The sequence below is a fragment of the Herpailurus yagouaroundi genome, unplaced genomic scaffold (genome assembly GCF_014898765.1).
Source record: "Herpailurus yagouaroundi ecotype Mexico unplaced genomic scaffold, PumYag 28, whole genome shotgun sequence".
In the NCBI taxonomy this organism is placed as follows: Eukaryota; Metazoa; Chordata; class Mammalia; order Carnivora; family Felidae; genus Herpailurus; species Herpailurus yagouaroundi.
In genome coordinates, this window is record NW_024412376.1 from 168721263 (window position 1) to 168743103 (window position 21841).

The window sequence follows — 21841 nt, forward strand, 5'->3', positions numbered from 1 at the left end:
ATGCCCCGTGTCCCGTCGTGCGTATCTGGGGATGCCCCGTGTCCCGTCGTGCGTATCTGGGGATGCCCCGTGTCCCGTCGTGCGTATCTGGGGATGCCCCGTGTCCCGTCGTGCGTATCGGGGGATGCCCTGCATCCCGCTGTGCGTATCTGGGGACCTGGTGTGGAGCTCCCGACGCGCCAGCTCTTGGGGCAGAGAGTCTTTGCCGGGCACTCCCGGGCCAGCACAGGGCACCAAGCGCACTGCAGGTAACCAATTCTGAAACAGCTGTGAAGCCTGGTGAGGTCGCGGTGCGCCTCGCCCTGGTCAGAAGGGACTCACAGGTGCAGTGGGGAAACAGAACCGGGCTCAACACAAAGCTGGGACCCTTGGAATCGCAAGATGGGATGTGATGCTTTGTCAGCAAAAGCTCAAAGTGGAAAACTGACAGTGTCACCACTTTCGCTGGTTTTCTACTTGCATCAGGGGGTCTCACCCAGGACCCCACTATCTCACCGAGGACTCACAGCTTTTGACTTGCTGGGTTTCCCGCCCTTGACTAGTCTTTCCCTCCACATGGGGAGGAGCGCCTGCTGGCTGACACCTCCTTACGGCCCTGGGCTCCCAGAAGGAGTCCCCGGACCACCGCACCACCTTCTGGCTTGGTTCGTGCACACGGAGACCTCACAACAAGGTGCCGCTCTCCACAAAGACAGGCCCAGTGCAGACAACTGGGGACAGTTTGTCCAGACGCCTCCCCGTGTCACCTCCCGGCATCTCCTGCTCGCACAGCCATACCCCTTGTGACAGTGGCAGCACTGAGGTCTCCGACCTGGCACGAGTGTCCTCCAGAGGGGTTCTGGAGCTGGTGCAGTCAGGCGGGTGCCCCGGCACTCCCTCCCCCCAGCTGCTGTCTGGGTGCTGGCTGCTGGTTCCAGGCTAGACCCGCATTCCCATTTCCTTCTCCTCAAGACCCTACCAGGGGTGCCGTCGCCTTCCCACACATGACGCGGCTCTTTCGACTCCCAACAGCACCCCGGCTAAGCGGGCCAGCCCCGGAGTCCAGCGCCCAGCTGTGCTGCGGGGCCTGACAGACCCAGCACCTCACATCCTCCGTCCCCTGAGACTGAACAACACCCCCGTCCACTGAGGGGCTGAGCGAGGCACACTGGCGCACGCATGATGCCCAGGGACTTTCAGGCATCTTCCCAAATCTGAGGGAATACGCCACCACCTAACTTACAGGACAGAGATGTTCCAAGTTGGCTATAAAGGGGAAACTGCTTCAGAGAACCTGTTTCCCACTTACTTCATGAGAAAAACCCCGTGTCCCTGTGCTTCAGGGAGGCCCGGCTGGGAGCATCTCCCCTTGCCCCCTGAACGTGTAGGAGGGATGCTCCGGGGGTGACAGGGTACAGGTCTCCATGCCAACCAGAAGCTTGTTGGGCTGCCGGACCTTCCGTCCTCAGCTGACCCCTAAGCTCACTTCAAGGGCACTGCCTCTGTCTGCAGGCCAAGGTTAGGGCCGACCAGGGCTGCTGAGGGAAGAAGACCTGGTCCCACCCCTCCCAGCCAGGCACATCTTGGGTGGAGCCTAGAAGTGGGCTCGTGGACCGAGTCTTCTGTAAGCTCACCCTCGATGCCGCAGACCACCGTTCCCAAGTACCTGTTCTGGGGAGATCTCCGTGTGGGTCACAGGCAGGATCTACGAAAGCAAACACACAAAAAGAGCCATGGGACATTGCTTGGGCTGTGCAGAGACCACCCCTTGAATGACGTGGTGTCGGGGACTCGGGCCAGTGCTGGACTGCTTCCCCCACCCGTCCAGCTGCCCAAATGGCTGACGGACCCCAGGACACTGCCGAGACAGGGCAGGGTCTATGCTGGGCTGAGCTCTACCAGAAGGCTGTCTGGAGAGGGTGTGGCCAGGGGCCCTGATGGGAGAGGAGGCTTGGGGGTGGGGGTGGGGGGGGGCGCGGCACACGGACCATCACAGTGGCGATGATGGACAGGAGCGCATCACTGAAGCTGAGCATGCGTTGTGAGTGCTGGATCCCGTCGGCGGTGTCCTCGCCCCCTGTGCCTGTGGGGGAGTCTCCCTGCGTGCGGCGGGCCGGCTCTGGGGTCTGCGGCCCGGACATGGTGGGGCCTGGGAAGAAGCACAGGTCTGAGCAGGCCAGAGTGCTCCTGGGGGGCCTACCCCTGCCAGCTTCAGTGGTGGCAGACACAGGGCGGACCCGTGGCCGGAAGGACCCACCCCGAGGGGCAGGAAGGGTCCCTGCCATGCTGTCCTCTCCCAGGAACCCCGGTATTTCCAGCTGGCAGGAAGAGCACCTCCTCACTGCTGAGCACTGTCATCTGGGAGCCATGCTCTGTGCCTGTCCCCCCCCCCGGAAGTGGGAGAAACGAGAAGGCACACACACATGATGGGTGTTCCATCCGCTGTGTCACCGCCTGAAACCCCTGACCCCAACACCAGACACCGTGCCGTTAGACACTTTCGTCCTAAACATGGGGTGTTCTCCCATCTAAGTACCAACCAGACCCAACCCTGCTTAGCTTCCGAGACCAGGCGAGACTGGGTACGTTCGGGGTGGTATGGCCGTAGGCCAAACGCAGGATGTTCTATGGGACCAAGTCCCTGAGGCTTGCACTGAGACAAAGTGCCAGCCCTCACCATGACAAGACAGAACAAAAACACACCCCACCCCCAGAACCAGATAAAGAAGGCTCACTGGCAATTTCTGGGCAGGAGAAACAAAGTGTGAATAAACAGAAAGGATATTCAGCTTCATTATCAACCGGGGAAAGGCAAGTGAGAACAATGAGGTACCACTAAGGTCCGCAGAAGTCCACCAAGAGTGGCGAGGCCATGAGGACACAGGCTTGGGCAGGGGTGGAGACCACACCGCGACATGTACACCCACAAGGTGGCAGCTGCATTTCTAGGTGTAGCCTCTAGGAAACGGATGCACACGAGTGTGCGGTGTGTAGTTTATTTTAATGTGTCACCCAGCCTATTATTGAACGCTAAACGAATTGTTAAAAAGTGCTACGAAGTGAACGTCTGTGTCCCCCAAAGCCCTATGTGGAAGCCCTACTCACCCCATGGGGTGGCGCCAGCAGGGGGGCCTTTGGGGGGGGATGAGGTTAGATGAGGTCATGAGGGTGGGGCCCCGAGATGGCACGGGTGTCCTCACAGATGTGGGGGAGAGGGGACAGGTGTCTCTGTCTTCTGTGAGGACACAGCGAGAAGGCGGCCGTCTGCAGGCAGCCACCTTGACCTCAGACTTCCAGCCTCCAGAACCGTGAGAACGAAATGTCCGACGTGTAAGGCCCCAGCCCGTGGGCTTTTGTGAGGGCGGCCCGAGCGACCGACACAGGAAGTGAAGTGAAACAAAGCTACATGTATAAAACTCAGAAACACGATGTTGAGAGGAATAAATGATGCCGCAAGAAGATACACATACTATTATACCACTTATGTAAACGTTTAAAACACACAGACCATCTGCTCCCCTTGTGATCACACACACGCACAGTAAGACGATGGAAACATACGCAATAACAGCACTCACCAGCTCAGGACAGCCCTGTGATCACCTGGGCGGGGGCGGGGGGTGGGATTGCGGGGGGCTGGGCTGGGAACGGGGCTGCAGCCGCATCAAGAAGGCATCTGTCACTTTACTCGCTGCTTACAGCTTACACACAGTAGAGGGCACCCCTTCTGGGGTGCAGTTCTACCAACCGTTGACAACTGCACACAGGTGTGTAACCAGGACCTCAATCACAAAGCAGCTCTGTCCCCAAGCAGGCCCTCTGCGGTCCAGCCTTCCTTTCCTCCACCCCAAACCCCGGCCACCACTGTGCTTCCTGCTACCCTCAGCAGTAGTGACCCAGTAATGGGACAATAATCTGCCCTTTCCAGACTGTCCCAGAAACAGACTCACAATCCACGGAATCTTGGGAGTCTGGCTTCTTTCACTTAGCATGATGCACTTGGGATTCACCCGTTTTGGGGGAGCACTGACTTTTTTTTATTGCTGTGTAGTTAATGCTACTGTATGGATAGACCCCTCTGTTCATCCAATCACTAGCTAGAAACGTGGGTTATTTCCAGTTTGGGGTGGCTATGCATAAAGGCACTGTAAATATTTGCACAGAGCCATTTGCGAAACATGTTTTTATTTCTCTTGAGTAAGCACCTCAGAATGTGTCTGCTGGGTAAACCGAGAGGCTGTACCATTTGCACCCCCTACTGGCAGCACACGAAACTGCAACTTGTCCTCATTCTCCCCGGCGCTTAGTTTGGTAGTTTTTATTTCATTATTTTTTTAACTTTTTTTTTTTTTAAATTAGAGAGAGAAAGAGAGAGCCAGCACACGCGAGCATGGGGGAGAGAGGCAGAGGAGACAAAATCCCAAGCAGGCTACACTCGGCGCAGAGCCTGACACAGAGCTCGATCCCACGACCCTGGGATCATGACCTGAGCCGAAATCAAGAGTTGGGACACTCAACTAAGCCACCCAAGCACCCCTAGTTTGGTAGGATTAAAAAACAATTAAGCTCTTGAGTGGCTCAGTTGGTTGGGCGTCCGAGTTCGGCCTAGGTCATGATCTTGTCATTCCCGAGCTCCAGCCCGTGTCGGGCTCTATGCCTGGAGACTGCTTTGGATTCTGTTTCCCTTTCCCTCTCTCCACCCCTCCCCCACTCACGTGGGCTCCCATGCTCTCTCTCAAAAATAAACATGAAAAAATTTTAAAAAATTAACCTTTTATTTTAGTTGTACTAAAAATGTGTATTATACCTTGTGTGGCATTTTCCTACTAATTGGGCATTTTCATGTGCCTTTTATCTGTGTATATTTTTGTTAGAATCTTTTGTTCATTTTTGGGGGAAGTTATTTGTGTTAGTATTGAGTTTTGAGAGTTCTTTTTTTTTTTTAATTTTTTTTTTTAACGTTTATTTATTTTGGGGACAGAGACAGACAGAGCATGAATGGGGGAGGGGCAGAGAGAGAGGGAGACACAGAATCGGAAGCGGGGTCCAGGCTCTGAGCCATCAGCCCAGAGCCTGATGCGGGGCTCGAACTCACGGACTGCGAGATCGTGACCTGAGCTGAAGTCGGACGCTTAACCGACTGAACCACCCAGGCGCCCTGAGAGTTCTTTATACATTCTGGTTAAAAGTTCTTTGTTAGATATGTAATTGGCAAATATTTGTTCACGGCCTGTGGCTTGTCTTCCATTCCCTTACCAGTTTTTAAAACAGAAGTTTTATATTTTGATAAAGTCCAATTCATCAACTGTTCTTTCATGGATCATTCTTTTGATGTCATATCTAACAATGCTTTGCTTAACTCAAGATGACAAAGATTTCCTTATTTCTTCTAGAAGTTTTAGTGTTTTAGGTTTTAATTTCAGTGTACGACAGATTTGGGGTTAATATTTTTCAAGTTTAATTATATATTTTGAGACAGAGAGAAAGCACGAGTGGGGCAGGGGCAGAGAGAGAGAGGGAGGGAGAAGATCCCAAGCAGACCTTGAACTCACAAACCATGAGATCATGACCTGGGCCGAAGTCAGATGCTTAACCGACTGAGCCCCCCAGGAGCCCCCAGCTTCATATTAAATCTTCAAATCTGGTAGAGTGAGTCTTCCAGCTTCGGTCTTCTTTTTCAAAATTGTTCTAATATTTTAGTTCTCTTTCGTTCACATGCTTCTGCTCACTGGGCCCCTTTTCACGGTTCCTCTAGGCAAAAAGATGGCAGTTTCTCCGAGTGTTTGCTGTCTATGCAGCAGCAGCAACTCTCACAGCACAGCCCAACAGCGGGTGGCCGGCCTAGGGCCAAAGCCATGGGGAAAAGAGACTGAAAAGTAGAAAACTCACACTTGTGTGGGTCACTGCTCCAAGTTTCAACTACCCTCACCAATCTATCTGCACCCCATAGTTTTTCTTTTAGTATTTTGTCCAGGTTTTTACCTGTAATCAGCAGGAGAGAAAGCCTGTAGGTGGCTTATTCTGTCACGGCCAGCACTGAACTCTTGACACCTTACTTTTCAAAAGGGAGGGGGAAGAAAGAGGAGAGGGCAGAGGAAGGGGGGTTGGCAAGGAGAAAAATCTGTGCTGAAAAAATAAGAGAAAAAGTAACATGTGTTTCTTTAGGCACTAATTTTGGGAAACATGTCCATTACATTGTTTTTTAGACATTTTTGTATGTTTAAATTTTCTCAAATATTTTTTTTTAAACCAGTAAATATTGAATATAGACACAAAAATTCTCAACAAAATGTGAACAAATGGAATCCAGCAATGTATTAAAAGGATTATATACCATGAACAAGTGGGATTTATTCCAAGAATGCAAGGTTGGTTTAAAATATAAAATTAATGACTGTAATATACCACATCAAAGGAACCAAAGACAAAAACTACACAATCATCTCAATAGATGCAGAAAAAGCATTTGACAAAATCCAACACCTCTTCATGATAAAAACATTCAACAAATTAGGAATGGAAGTAAACTCTGTCAACCTAATAGATGGCATCTCCAGAAAACCCGCAGTTAACGTCACACTCAACAGCGGAAGACTGACCACGGCCTGCCCGCAATCAGGGACGAGACAACATGGTTCAACAGAATGCTGCCAAGGTTCTAGCTATTTCTTAGGCAAGAAAATGAAATAGAAGGCATATACATTGGGAAGGAAGAAGCAAAACTATCTCTATTTGCAGAGGGTATGATTTTGCACAAAGAAAATCCTAAGGAATCCCTACAAGAAAACTATTAGATCAAATAAATGGCTTCAGGAAGGTTACAGCAAACAATATACAAATACCAACTGCATTTCTACACACTAGAAATGTATACAACCAGTCTGAGAATAAACTTAGGAAAACAATTACATTTATAATAGCATCAAAAATAGTAAAGAAAGGAACAAAGGAAGCACAGAATATTGTTGAAAGAGATTAAAGAAAACTTAAATAAATAGAAATATATCCTCTGTTCACGGACTGGAAGACTTAATATTATTAAGATGGCAATACTCCCCAAATTGATGTACAGATTAATTGCAGTCCCTACCAAAATTCCAACTACCTTCTACATGGAATTGACAAGCTGACCTTAAAATTCACATGGAAATTTGAGGAACCTTTGGCTATTTATGGCATAGCCAAAACAAGAGGAATAAAGTTGGAGGGCTCCCATTCTCAATTTCAAAAATTAGTACAAAGCTCTGGTAATCAACACGGGGCAGAACCGGCATAGAACACAGATTAATGGGCAGAGCTGAGAGTTCAGAAATAAACCACTCCATTCATGGTCAACTGGTGTTTGATAAGGCTGTCAAGACCACTCAATGGGGAAAGAACAATCTTTTCAACAAACGGTGCTGGGATAACTGGATATCCACATGTGAAAGAATGAATTTGGATCCTACCTCATACCACACACATAAATTAATTAAAAATGAATCAAAGACCTTAATATAAGAGCTAAAACCTGGAGAGAAAATCTTCATGGCCTTGCACTTGGCAAAGGACTCTTAAATATGACACCAAAAGTACAAACAACAAGAAAAATAGAAATTGGAGTTCATCAAAATTTTTACTTTTCTGCCTCAAAGGACACTATTAAAGAAATCAAAAAGGGGCGCTTGGGTGGCGCAGTCGGTTAAGCGTCCGACTTCAGCCAGGTCACGATCTTGTGGTCCGTGAGTTCGAGCCCCGCTTCAGGCTCTGGGCAGATGGCTCGGAGCCTGGAGCTTGTTTCCGATTCTGTGTCTCCTCTCTCTCTGCCCCTTCCCCGTTCATGCTCTGTCTCTCTCTGTCCCAAAAATAAATAAATAAACAAACAAACAAACAAAAAATTAAAAAAAAAAAAAGAAATCAAAAAGACGAGTGGCGCCTGGGTGGCTCAGTTGGTTAAGCGTCCAACTTCCACTCAGGTCATGATCTCGCGGTCTGTGAGTTCGAGCCCCGCATCGGGCTCTGTGCTGACAGCTTAGAGCCTGGAGCCTGCTTCGGATTCTTTGTCTCCCTCTCTCTCTGCCCCTCCCTGCTCACACTCTCTCTCTCTCTCTCAAAAATAAATAAACGTTAAAAAAAAAAAACCCAAAAAATAAATTGAAAAGATGATCCACAGAATGGGAGAAAATATTTACAAATCGTATATTTGATAAAAGTTTAGCATCTAAAATATATAAAGAACCCTTAAATTTCAACAGTAAAAAGACAACCCAATTCAAAAAATGGGCAAAGGATGTGAATACACATTTCTCCAAAGAGGATATACTAGCCAATAAGAACATGAAAAGATGTTCAACATTAGTAAGTTGTAGTAAAGTAAATCAAAGTCATGAGATAATCATCCTCTAGGATGGCTATAATAAAAATAAATAATGAAAATTAAGAAGGGCTGGGAGGATGTGGTGACACTGGAACCTCTGCATACTTGTGTTGGGAATGTAAAATGGTGCAGCCGCTATGGAAAATAGTCTGGTTCCTCCAAAACTTAAACATAGAATTACCATATGATTCAGTGATTCCACTTCTGAGTATATGCTCAAAAGAATTAAAGGCAGAGACTTGAACATACATTTGTACACCAACGTTTATAGCAGTGTATTTGCAACAGTCAAAAGGCAGAAGCAACCCAAGTGCTTATCTACAATGAGCCTCTAAACGCAATGTGGTATATCCGCACATACAACATAATATTACTCAGCCTTAAAAATGAAAGAAATTCTCATGTTACAATATGGATGAGGCTTGACATTATGCTAAGAGAAATAAGTCACTCACAAAAGGATGTGAGATCCTGCTTACACAAGGTCTAGAGTAGTCAGATTCATAGAGACAAAGTGGAATGGTGATTGCCAGAGGCTGGGTGGGGCAGGAGGAAGATAGTTACCGTTTAATAGGAACAGTTTCCGTTTTGCAAGATGAAGAATTCTATGCATGGATGGTGGGGATAGTTGCACAACCATGTGGATGTACTTAATTTCACTGAACTGTACTCTTACAAATGGTTAAGATGGTAAATTTTATCATGTGTATTTTACCAAGGTTAAAAAAAACCTAGTGCCTAGCATTAAGTGCTCAAAACATGTTACTTTTGTCACACGCAAGTTTTTAAGACTCCTGATAATAAAAGAAAAAATACAAGACAAAGCAGAGGAGCATGGAGTTGAGGGATTTTTTTTTTTTTTAAGTAGGCTTCACTCCCAGTGTGGAGCCCAACGTGAGGCTTGAACTCATGATCCCGAGATCAACTGACTGAGCCACCCAGGCGCCCCCGTGATTTTTTTTTTAAGACAGAAAAGACTAAAGAATTTTAAAATCCTACGGGAATAGGAGGAGAAGCTGAAATTTCATGTGATAGGAGGTAACTGAAGGCTTACAGCCCTGTAGGGCATTATGCACTGTGCTAAGCGCTGCAGGCAGAGATAAAAAGGACAATCAGCCAACAGGGCAGGAGACGAGCACATTAGGGTGCCATGGGAGCATGGAGTCTGGGAAAGCTCACAGAATGGGACATGCTAGAGCTGAGTCTGCAAATATTGATGACAAATGACAACAATGAGAGTAAGTGACATTTATCAATTACTATGTGCCAAGACTTGTCCCATGTACTTTGTATGTAGAAGCTTTTAATCCTCAAACAATGCTGTAAGAATTATTGAAAGACAAAAAGGAACTGGGGACAGCTTGGTGTGCAGCCAAGTGCAGAGTTTGGTAAGGTTGGAGCACCAAACTCAAACTAGGAGAAGCACCTGAAGTACGTTAGGACTAAATCCCAGACTCGTGTGTGCCTGTTCAGGAGTGCAGAAATTACCGTGAAGATTATGCACAGATTATGTGCTTTCCTTATATGTCTGCTGTATATATACGTTCTGGGTATATCCACACGTATGCACACACGTATGCAAGATGTAGGTAAAGTTTATGCATTCCGGATACAAGTCCATTCTGTGATTTGTAAATACTTTCTCCGTTCTGGGTGGTCTTTTCATTCTCACGACACTATCCACACATATATGTATTTATATATGTTTATATATATGTATTAAATTTATAGGTTACTTAAAAACATATTTAAGTACACTCCACATGCAATGTGGGGCTTGAACTCACGACCGTAAGATCAAGAGTCACAGGCTCCACAGACTGAGCCAGCTGGGTGCTCCTCATGGGCTGTGTTTTTGAGTAGTTTTAGATTTGTAGAGAAGTTGAGCAGAGAGTAGAGTTCCCATATATGCCCTCATCACCCCCCCTCCAGTTTCCCGTTATTAACATCTCCCATTCGCGCGGTGCAGCTGGTGCAGCTGATGAGCCAATACTGACACCCCAGCAGCCTAAGTGCATACCTCACAATGGGGCTCACTTCGTGTCGCAGTTCTACGGGTTTTGACCACATAGGACTTGTATCCACCATTATAGCACCATTCAGAAGCTTCACTGCCCTGGAAACCCTGTCCTGCCCTAGTCACCCCTCCCTGCCCCAGAAGCCCCTGGCAACCACTCATCTTTTTTGTCCCCATAGTTTTCCCTTTTCCAGAGTGTCCTGTAGTTGGAACCATACACTGTGGGGCCTTCTCAGTCTGACTGCGTTCACCTACGTAAGAATGTCTTCACCATATTTTGAACTTTTTAATTTTGATTAAGTCCAGGTTAACTGTTTCAACTGTGCTTTAGTATCGTATAAAAATTCTCATACATCTTTTTAGAAATTTTATGGTTTCAGGTTTTACATTTAGATTTATGACGCTTTGAGTTAATTTTTGCATAATGCAAGATAACGGATTAACAATTTTTAACATACAATATCCAATTTTTTCAGCATCATTTTTTGAAAAGACTCCCTTTCCTTCAATTACTTTTATTCCTTTATCAAAAATCAATTGACCTTGGGGCACCTGGGGGGCTTTGTCAGTTGAGCATCCAACTTGATATTGGCTCAGGTTGTCATCTCGTAGTCATGAGATCGAGCCCCGTGTGGAGCCCTGCATGGAGCAGGAAGCCTCCTTGAGATTTGCTCTCTGCCCCTCTCCCTTCAAAATAAATAAACATCTTAAAAAATCAATTGACCTTATATACACTTGTGGGCCAATTTCTGACTATTCTGTTGCATTGACCTACTTACGTATCTTTTTTTTTTTTTTAATGTTTATTTATTTTTGAGACAGAGGGAGACACAGCATGAACGGGGGAGGGGCTGAGAGAGAGGGAGACACAGAATCGGAAGCAAGCTCCAGGCTCTGAGCCATCAGCCCAGAGCCCGACGCGGGGCTCGAACTTGCGGACCGCGAGATCGTGACCTGAGCTGAAGTCGGACGCTCAACCGACTGAGCCACCCAGGCGCCCCTGACCTACTTACGTATCTTAACACCACACTACTTTGATTACTGTGGCTTTATAAAAAGTATTGAAGTTAGGCAATGAAAGTCACATGATTTGAGGGGCGCTTGGGTGGCTCAGTTGGTTAAAGCATCTGACTTTGGCTCAGGTCATGATCTCGTGGTTCATGGGTTCAAGCCCCGCATCGGGCTCTGTGCTGCCAGCTGAGAGCCTGGAGCCTGCTTCGGATTCTGTGTCTCCCTCTCTCTCTCTGCCCCTCCCCTGCTCATGCTCTGTCTCTCTCTGTCTCTCAAAAATAAAAACATTAAAAAAAAAAGTCACAAGATTTGAACAAAGGTTCAAACTTGACTATTCTCCCTCCTCTGCAGTTCCAAATGAATTTTAGAAGCAGTGTGCCAATCTTTACAAGAAGTCTGATGGGATTCCGACAGCAATTACACTGAATCTATAATCAATCTGAGAAGAATCAGTCTGAACAATACTGAATCTCCCACTTTATGAATATGGTATACTCTCTCCATTTATTAAGGTGTTTCTCAGTCAAGTTTTTTAGTTTTCAGTGCACAAGTCTTATGTATCTTTTTTCAGATTTATCCCAAGCATTTCATACATTTTCTAAAGTTTAATATACTTTTAATATTATTTACTTAAGTAATCTCTATACTCAAAATTGGGCTCAAACCCATGACCCTGAGATGAAGAGTCGCACTCTCTTCTGACTGAGCCAGCCAGGAACCCCAGCATTTAGTATTTTTTGATGCTGTTGTAAATGGCATTTCCCCCTAACTTCAACTTCCCATATTTGTTGCCAGTTATCTAGAAATAACGTGGCTTATCTTTTGCATATTAATCTTGCACCCTGCAACCTTGCTGAACTCGCTAGTTCTAGTAGCTTTCTGTAGATTCCACCCTCCTGAGGGTGACATTGCCCCTCAAGGAACATTTGGCAATCTCTGGAAGCATCTCTGGTTGTGACGAGTGACGTGTATTAATGGTATCTAGGGGATAGAGATAGGGTGCTGCTAAATGTCCAACAATGCACTAGACAATGGCACATCTTCACCCCAACAAGGAATCATCTGTCAATAGTACCAAGGTTGGCAAGCGAATGTGAATGATCGTGTCATCTTCCTAAATAAACTTACTCATTATTTTCAGTCTGGAAGCTTTTTCTTGCTCCAATACACTGGCTAGAATATCTAGCACGATAATGAACACAAGTGGTGAGACCTGACAACTTTGGCTTCTTCAGGTCCAGTCTTCCATCATTCTATACACCAGCTGTAGGTTTTTCATAACTGCTTTTATTACGTTGAGGAAGTTTCATTTCATTCCTAGTATGCTAGCAGGTTTTTTTTTTTTTTAACCGGAATGGATGTTGGGTTTTATCATGTTTTTTTCTGTGTCTATTAAGATGATCCATGTAGTCTTTTTAACTGTTAATAGTGTAAATTATACTGATCAATCTCCAAATGCTAAGCTAACTTCGCATTCCTGGGAAAAACCTCACTTAGTCACGATGCAATATTCTTTTCATAGTGTTGGGATTCAACTTGCTAAAAAATGTTTTATTAAGTTTGAGATAGAACACCTGCTCAAGAGAGTATACACACAAGCAGGGAAGGGCAGAAAGGGAGAGAGAGAATCCCAAGCAGATTCCACTCTGTCAGCTCAGAGTCTGATGCGGGGCTCAGTCTCACAAACGGTGAGATCATGACCCAGTGCTACAAAGTGTTTTAAGGGGCACCTGGGTAGCTCAGTCAGTTAAGCGTCTGACTCTTGGTTTGGCTCGGGTCATGTTTGTGAGTTTGAGCCCCGCATCGGCGTCCGCACTGACAGTGCAGAGCCCGCTTGGGATTCCCTCTCCCTCTTTCGGTTACTCCCCGAAGCAGGGGCTCGAAGTCATAAACCGTGAGATCATGACCTGAGCTGAAGTCAGATGCTTAAGCAACTGAGCCACCCAGGAGCTCAGCCACTCAGGAGCTCCTCTATCGTTTCTCTTATTCATGTTATTAATCATTTGTCTGTTCTTTTTCTGGTTCCATATGACCAGGGATTTCTCTATTGTGTTGATCTTCGCAAATAATCAGCTTTTGCTTTCAGTGATTTTCTCTGTTTTTGTTTTCTATTTCGTTGGTTTCCACTCTGACATTTATTATTTCCCTTTTTGTACTTGCTTTGGATTTCATTTGCTTATTATTCCTGTTTTTTAAGATGAATGCTAAAATTATTGGTTTGAGAACTATCTTCTAGTCGTGTTTTGGCCACATTCCACAAATTTTAAAATGCTGCACGTTTATTTTCATTCACTTCAAAATTCTAATTTTCCTTCTGATTTCTCCTTTGACCCATGGGTAATTTAGAAATGAGTTATTAGCTTCTAAATATTCAGGTTTTCCAGATATCTATTACTGATGTCTAACTTAATTTCATTGTGGTCATAGAACATAATTTCCTTTTTAAAGTATTTTGGAGGAGAGTACAAGTGGGGGGCGGGGACAGAGGATCTGAAGTGGGCTCTGAGCTGACAGGCTGACAGCAGCGAGCCCGATGTGAGGCTTGAACTCACAAACTTGAGATCACGACCTGAGCTGAAGTCAGATGCTCAACCGACTGAGCCACCCAGGTGCCCCAGAACATACTTGTTTTGTAGCCCAGAAGATTATCCATCTTGGTAAATGTTCTTCACATATACACTTGAAAATGTATATTTTGCTGGTATTGTGTAAAGTGTTCTACAAATGTCCATTAGGTCAAGTTGGCTGATGGTATCATTCAACTATATTCTTGGTGATTTTCTGGTACTTGTTCTATCATTTATTAAGATAAGGGTATTGAAATCGCCAGCTACAACCTACAACTTAAATTTACAGTTGGGTTTTGTTAAAAAAAAAAACAACCTGGTTTTGCTTCATGTATTTTAAAGTTTTATTATTAGATGCAAAACTGTTTAGGGTTATTATGTCTTTTTGATGAATGTACCAGTTCATCATTATGACACGATCCTCTTTTTTTAAAGAGTTTTTTTTTTTTCTTAATATTTATTTAGTCTGGGACAGCGCAAGCAGGGAAGGGGCAGAGAGAGGGGGACAGAGGATCCGAAGCGGGCTCTGTGCTGACAAGCTGACAGGAGCAAGCTTGAGGAGGGGCCCGAACTCACAAACCGTGAGATCAATGACCTGAGCTGAAGTCGAATGCTCAACCAACTGAGCCACCCAGGAGCCCCAAAAGAGTTCTTTTTTTAATGTTTATTTTTGAGAGAGAGACAGAGAGTGAGTGGGGGAGGGGGCCGAGAGAGAGGGAGACACAGAATCGGAAGCAGGCTCCAGGCTCTGAGCTGTCAGCACAGAGCCCGACGCAGGACTCAAACCCACAAACCGTAAGACCCTGACCTGAGCCAAAGTCGGACGCTCAACTGACTGAGACACCCAGGAGCCCCATGAAATGATCCTCTTGATTTCGGACAGTATTCTTTGTTGTGAAATCTACAGAGAAATAGGCTTGCAGATGAAGACATAAATTCAGTTTTAGACACGGGTATGAGGGGAGATGTGGAGCGACAGGTGCCTAAGAGCCCAGGAAGGAAGCGTGGCGTGGAGACAGGTTAACTGTTGTTACTACAGTGCCTGTGCAGTGTCAGTGTATCAAGGTGCTCCGCAAGAATTCCCGAAATAACCAGTCTGAGCAAACGGTGGTCTCCAGGGCAATTCCATCATTTAGAAATCTCCACCTGATCCTAGGTCACGTGAGGATCAACTCATGGCCTCCAAATTCAAAGGAACCCTCGAACTCTCAGCTTTCCAGTGACTTGTGTCCTAGGGTTACCCCAGCAGCTCTGCTGGATCTTTTCCACGCTGCTCAAACCTCAGCTCTCTCACCTTCTCCTTTTCCGTAGGCATTTAGTCTTCCTCGTTCATGAGAACAGAAGACATCAGAGAACCCCTTCACTTGCGACAAACACATAGCGTTTATCACCTACGCCGTCACCTGTGTCCACGATGCAAAGTGTCTTCTTACGGCCCTACGTTCTGGACGTCCTTCCCCTCCTACCTTCTGGAGGCTTTCTTCATTATTCCCCTTCCTCTGCACCAGCAAACTTCCTCCGCTGGCTCCCTCCCGCCAGCTTCCAGCAGCTCGAGGGTCTCCCATCTGAGGGCCCCCCCCCCCCTTCTGGGGTCGCCTCCACTCTCCACCCCTCTTCACCTCTCTCATTTCTTTTTTCCTGCACCTATCGTGACCTGCAGCTTCCACCCCAACAGTCCTCCGAAGCCATTCCTGACACCATCACCAAGATCACCTCATCGTTTAGCACCTCATCGTTGCTAAACCCGGTGGAAATCTTGTGTTTTTCTATTTGACTTTTAAATGGCTTTTTGCCCCTGGAGACGTCTTTCTGTGACTCCCATGACACAACGCTCCTGCCTGCGGTTTTCTCCCCGCGTCCCTGGCGGCTCCTTGCCCTCAGGCTGGTCTGTGCTCTGAATGTTCTAACACCTTTCTGCCTGCCTACGGCTCTGCTCCCTTCAGCTCTTAAGACCGCCAACTGCCAGCGACGAGCCGAGGACGTCCCAGCACCTGTCCCTCGCGAGGCTGCTTTCCTGAGCCCGACCCTCGCCATCCGCCACCAGACAAACGCCCTGGGTGGAAAAGCCACGACGTGGGTGGAATCCTAGCGGCAACACCCGTCGGCCTTGGCCAAGTAACGATACCGTCGGGCAGGTTTCCCGTGCCCAGAAACAGGCCGCAGGGCGGGGAGTGACCATGTGGTGCCTTCTTGTCCGAGGTCCCGCAGGAGCGTTAAAATAAGCCACCACAGGGGCGCCTGGGTGGCTCAGTCGGTTAAGCGGCCAACTTCGGCTCAGGTCGTGATCTCACAGTTCATGAGTTCGAGCCCCGCGTCGGGCTCTGTGCTGACAGCCCAGAGCCTGGAGCCTGCTTCACATTCTGTGTCTCTCTCTCTCTCTCTGCCCCTTCCCTGCTCATGCTCTGTCTCTGTCTCAAAAATAAATAAACATTAAAAAAAAAAAAAATAAGCCACTACGTACAGGCCGGCACGGTGTGAACTAAGCCCCTGAGCCCCGTTCGTCTGGAAACACAATTTTAGCAACTTGAAATCGCAGAGAACGGAGACGCGGCTTCCAGGCTGACGATGAACACAGAGGGGGCTGCAACCCTCAACGCCTCCACGAACCAGCCAGGTGACACAAAGAGCCAAGCGGGCCAGGCAAACGCTGGTGTCTTACCTCAGGGGGCAGCTCTGGGTGAGTGGTGACACTCGGGGTCTGGGTGCCAAGGCTGCCAGACCGGATTTTCCTACAGAAGCTGGCAAACTGTTGCGCGCGCGCGCGTGTGTGTGTGTGTGTGTGTGTGTGTGTTTAACTTAAGTTTTTCAGTCTTCTGGTAGCAACCACCTCATTTTTTTAAAAAAAGACCCTTACTGTGGACTCCCCGCCACGGCAAGCCGGGAGCGTGCCCGGGGCTCGCAATCGTACTCACGACACGCCGCGGGAGATTTCCACCTCCAAGAGGCAGAACGAAACGTCGCTCGAGCGTTCCCCGACACCCGCCCGCGGCCCGCAAGCCCCTCGCGCGCGCCGCGCACCCCCACGGGACTGGCCACCCAGGGGGCGGCCGCGCTCACTCAAGCCAGGGCGCCCTGAGAAGCAGCCTCCGCAGAAACGACCGCGTGGGAGTGGGGAACCGTCAGGGCCCGGGCCCGCAGCCGGACTACCTGCGCACGGTCGCCGCGGCCACTGTCACGCGCGTCTGCGTTCCGGTCGGCGAGGCGCCCGAGCCGGACGGTCGCCGGCCCCTCACGAGACCCGCGGCGCCGCGCAGGCGCGCTCTGCCACCAGCGCTCCGCGCGCGCGCCGACGCCCGGCGCGGCGGAAGTGAGGCGCTGGCGTCTTTCCGGGCCGCGGCGCGCCCCCCGCGGGCCTACGTCACGGCGTCGGGGCGGAAGATGGTGCGGTTCGGGGCCGGCGGTTGCTGAGCGGACCCGGACGCAGCTGCACCCCGAGCTCCCCGCTCCGGCGCCCGCCGCGGGGCCGTAGCCATGTCGCTGCTGCAGTCTGCGCTGGACTTCCTGGCGGGCCCGGGCTCTCTGGGCGGTGCTGCCGGCCGCGACCAGACCGACTTCGTGGGGCAGACGGTGGAGCTGGGCGAACTGCGGCTGCGGGTGCGGCGGGTCCTGGCCGAGGGTGAGGCCCGGGCCGGGGGGAGGGGGGGGCCAGCGTGGGGGCGGACGGGCGCGGGGCCGGCCCGGAGGGGGCGGGGTCAGGCCGATTCCGGTGCGGGTCGGCCCGGCGCGGCGGGGGATGGGGGAGGGTCGCCGCGGGGGGGGGGGGGGGGGGGGGGGGCCGCCCCCGGGGCGCCCCCCCCGGGGGGGGGGGGCGGGGGGGGGGCCCCCCCGGGGGGGGGGGGGGGAGAGGGTGAGGCCGACCCGGAGCGACTGCCGAAGGTGAGTGAGGCCGGGCGTAGGGCCGGGCACTTCCTTGTGGGAGGCGTGGCAGTCAGAGCAGGTGTGGGGCTGGCCTGCGGCCGCAGTTAAAGCCGTGGCAGCGGGGAGGGGGTGGTGAGCAGGTGAGGGGCCACAGTGGAGGCAGAAGGAAGGGAACCTATGGGAGTCATGGCCCTTCCCCTCACATCTTGGGCCATTGGGCGGGGGGCGGTGGAACAGCACTGGATCTCCGGACATCGGGCCAGCTCCCCTCGATTCTCAGGGTCCTGGGCGTGGGTGCTCGTGCAGCTTGGTGAGGATGGCTGCAGTCCTGACTGCCTTGGATGTTGGCGTAGACGGTGCTGTGACCCACAGCCTAGCTCCCTCCTCTTGCCGCCTGAGCTTCACTTTGCCCTGATCTCTGTTTGTGAGTCCGTGTAAGCTAGGGCATGCCAGCAGTTGTGAGCTGTATGGAGCCTTGCAGGCTGGACTCGTCAGGCACGGAGAGATTTCCGGGCCGTTCTTTAGTCATCTTTGTTTCTGCCTGCTGTTTCTCTTTCTCTTCCTCACACAGAGACTATTGCCAACGTCGATGTGATCCCATTCTCTCTTCTGGATTTTCCTTACGTATTGTCGGGGGCGCCCACGGGGGTATGTCACATTTTGCTAGCTGGGATGCTTAATGGCTAAACACAGTTGTCTTTGGGGCTGGTACTGAAACAGAACGCCATTTCCCTGAATTAACACGGGGCGAGGGAGTGGTACAGGGCGAGAGAGCCGACCTGTCCGGTAGCTCTCCGGACCTCAGGTTCAGCTTGTCACGTGGCCACCCCTGCTTCCGTTTATGCTCAGTTTGAGGTAGGAAACCACACCAGCTGACCGTTCACCTTATTCCTAAAGACCTGAGGGGATGTTCTGGCTGCAGCATCAGCACATGCTGTTTTTCCATGTGGGTAAAAAAAAGCAACAGATTTTGGGTGTGATTTGGTAAAAAAAAAGCAAACAAAAAAAACAGCAACCCAAGGTCTTCAGAGGTGAGGCCAGTACCTCTGTTAACATTCTGAGGGGTGGTATCTGTTAGAATGAGAGTTCCCTCACATCAATTCATTTATTCTGAAAATACCAGACAGTTGTCTTGTTTTTTAAGAAATGCATAGTGGACAGTAGGTGGGTTTTGCCTCCTGGAACTTAAAATTAGACACACCCTCTAATGACAGGACCGCACAGCCCTGGAGGATTGTTGGGACAGGACAGGCAGTGGTGAGGGGTCTAGAGGGCCAAACTGAGGTGAGAGGGGAGAGAATGTGCCCTGGGGGTGGGGCAGGGGGCGTCCCCTCCCTAATCCGACCCCGGGGGGGGGGGTCTTGTGGAGCAGGAAGCTGTCACCATTTAAGTTGCTTAACACTGGGACGCAGAATAAGGAAATGGGACCAGCCGATGTGGTTGTGCAAAAGAACGCACTCCCTTTGCTATCTAGACAAGTCGGGAGATAAACATAACCAGTACAATTATGAGCTGTAGATTTCCTCTTTATGTAAAGCATGTAACAGCTGGCGTGTAGCCTTTAAAGTTGTGAAGCCTCTTTCGGAACTGAAATGTTGAGAAACTCGTGTCAAGTCTTTCCTGTAAAACCTCAGCCTTGGAACGTGGGAATTCTTGCTGTCCTGTGTAAACGTGGGGAGTTCCAAACTCAGTCCCTCGGGTACACATGTTGACAACTTTAGAATTATTTAGGGTTCAGAAGATAATAGACATCCTGTATATCCTGTATATTTCTACAGGAGTTGGGAATGTATTTAATAATAATAATCAAATCAGATGTTTGTACTTAGATAAGTATCCTCACTGTGGGGGATTAAGTCTTTAAATAGCCCTATATCAGTTCGTGTCAGGTGTTGCCCCAGGTGAATTTACGGTACATCACGTTTTGCTGTCAGTGGTTTAGGAAGAAAGCATTGTTTTTTGCATCTGTGATATGAAATGGGTTGTGGACAGAACTCGGAGCCAGATAGCTTCCTAACCTTTCGAAAGTTGGTTTTAAGTTTTCATTTAAAAAACAACAAAACAAGTTAGTGGGAATGACACCCGCGTCAGAGATGCTGAGTCCAAGCAGATTCTAGAATACAGTCTTTATGTTCTCCTGCTTTGGATTTTGCACATTCTTGCTTGCTTCCTGCGGTTAGAAGAGGTAACGGGGCACCTGGGTGTCTCAGTCGGTTGAGCGTCCAACTCTTGATTTTGACTGTAGGGGCCATGGGATCGAGCCCTGTGTTGGGCTCTGTGCTGAGCGAGGAGCCTGCTTGAGATTGTCTCCCTCCCCTCTCTCCCTCCCTCCCTCCCTCTCTCTCCCCCTCCCTCCCTCTCTCCCTCCCTCTCTCTCCCCCTCCCTCCCCCTCCCTCTCTCTCCCCCCTCCCTCTCTCTCCCCCCTCCCTCTCTCTCCCCCTCCCCCCTGCCCCCTCTTCCCCCTCTCTCCCGCCCTCTCTCTCCCCTGCTCACGTACCCTCTTTTTGCTTTCTCTCTTTCTGTCTCTAAAAATTAAAAATTGAATTTAAAAAAGAGAGGTAACAGAGGTGATGGCTGCAGCCAAGACAAGGGTTTTGTCATGCAAGGTGAGCCCACCTCTCCCGTGACTGCTTCGCTCTGGCTGCACTGCTAGTGAGGTACACGAGGTGGTGTGTGGCCTTCTCTTCTGAAGATGAAACCAGGCCACAGAGCCGCCCCGCCATTTATGCGTAACTAGTCACGTGTGTTTGGTTGGATGTTACGTGAAATTTCAGCATCTGTTTGCTGGAACGCTGTGTGCCATGCGTGGTATCAGTGGTCTTTGATAAACCTAACGTGGGTCCCTTGTGTTCTCTGGGGTCGGTGCTGGCGTGAGAAGCCGTGAGGGCACAGTGTGCGCTCACCGTGAGCCCTCCACTCCTCTGCCTCCTTGTCTGCAGCCGGTGTGGGGACCGGCAGGGCACAGGGACGGTCATGGGGCTGTGTGACAGGACTCTTGGTTGGGGGTGTCAGGAACCACTGAGGTTGGCGTGATGGAGGGAGAGGAGCGCTTGTTGGGTCAGGACACGCTCTACAGGCGTCCACGGCAGAAGACGTTTTCCTTGACCTTAAAAGACGATCAGCGGTCACAGCACATTCGTTTATCGCTCGTCGCTCTTTTCACATAGGAAGCGTGCCTGATCCCCGAGCCCTGCGGCTTGGTGGCCTTCTTCCAGGTCATCTTCTCCATCACCCGCCACGGCTACTCTCACCCGGGGAGGGGTGCTGAGTGGCCCTCTCTCCAGACACCTGAGAGCACAGAGGGGCCAGGTCTTTGCCGTGAGAGCTTGGGCACTGATGCTAGTATTCAGGGTGGTGTCGTCCGATTTTGCGTCTGATCAGTCGCCCTCTCCCAGCTCCCCTTACCGCACCCTCTTCACCTGCCACTTGGCGACTTTGTCATCAGCCCCTTAGCCATGGTGACGAACACCTAGTGTGAAATGATAATAACCAGCGTAACACTGTTTACGGGGCTCTATTTGGTGGACACCGTGCCTGGTGCTTCACATGGACTGCGAGCCTGACAGTGGCTGAGCTAAGGCCGGAGTAGCTTCCCAGAGCCTCTGGCCAGTGAGTGGTGGACTTGGGCCTGGGAGCCCCTGGGAGGCTGGCCTCCTTGGCATCTGCTCGAGTGTGTCTGGTCACCTGCACGTTGGCCCAGGTCAGCCTGTGGAGTGCATCCTGAAGGGAGAGAGGCGTGGAGGACGTCAAGGTCAAGGAAGCAAGGGCAGTGCACCTGTCTGAGGCAGATGGAAGTGGGCGGTGCCGTGGAGCCAGGGTGGGAGCCGAGTGCCAAGGCCCTTTGCTCCGTGCCTTGGGCGACTGCAGCAGCAGGCGTGTGTAACTTCTCCAGTTTCTTTCTGTTGAGGTGCAGGTGGCTGGAGTGGGACATCATGGGGGCGGTCACCGTGGGAGGGGTTGCCTTGGGGGGAAGTCATGGTGGAGGGGTCACGGGGGGGGGGGGCTATTGTGGGAGGAGGTCACCCTCCCCGAAGGTCACTGGGGAAGGGGAG

General features: G+C 49.9%; 2 protein-coding genes across 4 annotated transcripts in view; one reads left to right on the plus strand and one right to left on the minus strand.

Moving 5' to 3' along the window:
* The window catches only part of TMEM175 (transmembrane protein 175), a 29159-nt gene extending 11952 nt beyond the window's left edge, over positions 1 to 17207 (minus strand). For 2 of the 3 annotated variants that reach the window (XM_040489944.1, XM_040489934.1), the window contains exons 1-3: positions 17078 to 17207; positions 1968 to 2128; positions 1646 to 1684 (exon numbers count right to left, since the gene is read on the minus strand). In XM_040489944.1, the coding sequence (XP_040345878.1) occupies positions 1646 to 1684; positions 1968 to 2120 (192 nt within the window). In that variant the 5' untranslated portion in view covers positions 2121 to 2128; positions 17078 to 17207. Of the gene's footprint in view, positions 1 to 1613; positions 1685 to 1967; positions 2129 to 17077 lie in introns of those variants that run through there. The other variant, XM_040489949.1, reaches the window with a different exon arrangement.
* Positions 17208 to 17285: 78 nt separating this feature from the next.
* GAK (cyclin G associated kinase) overlaps positions 17286 to 21841 on the plus strand; it is a 55717-nt gene continuing 51161 nt past the window's right edge. The window contains 1 exon segment of the mRNA XM_040489902.1: positions 17286 to 17546. Within this exon segment, the coding sequence (XP_040345836.1) occupies positions 17402 to 17546 (145 nt within the window). The 5' untranslated portion in view covers positions 17286 to 17401.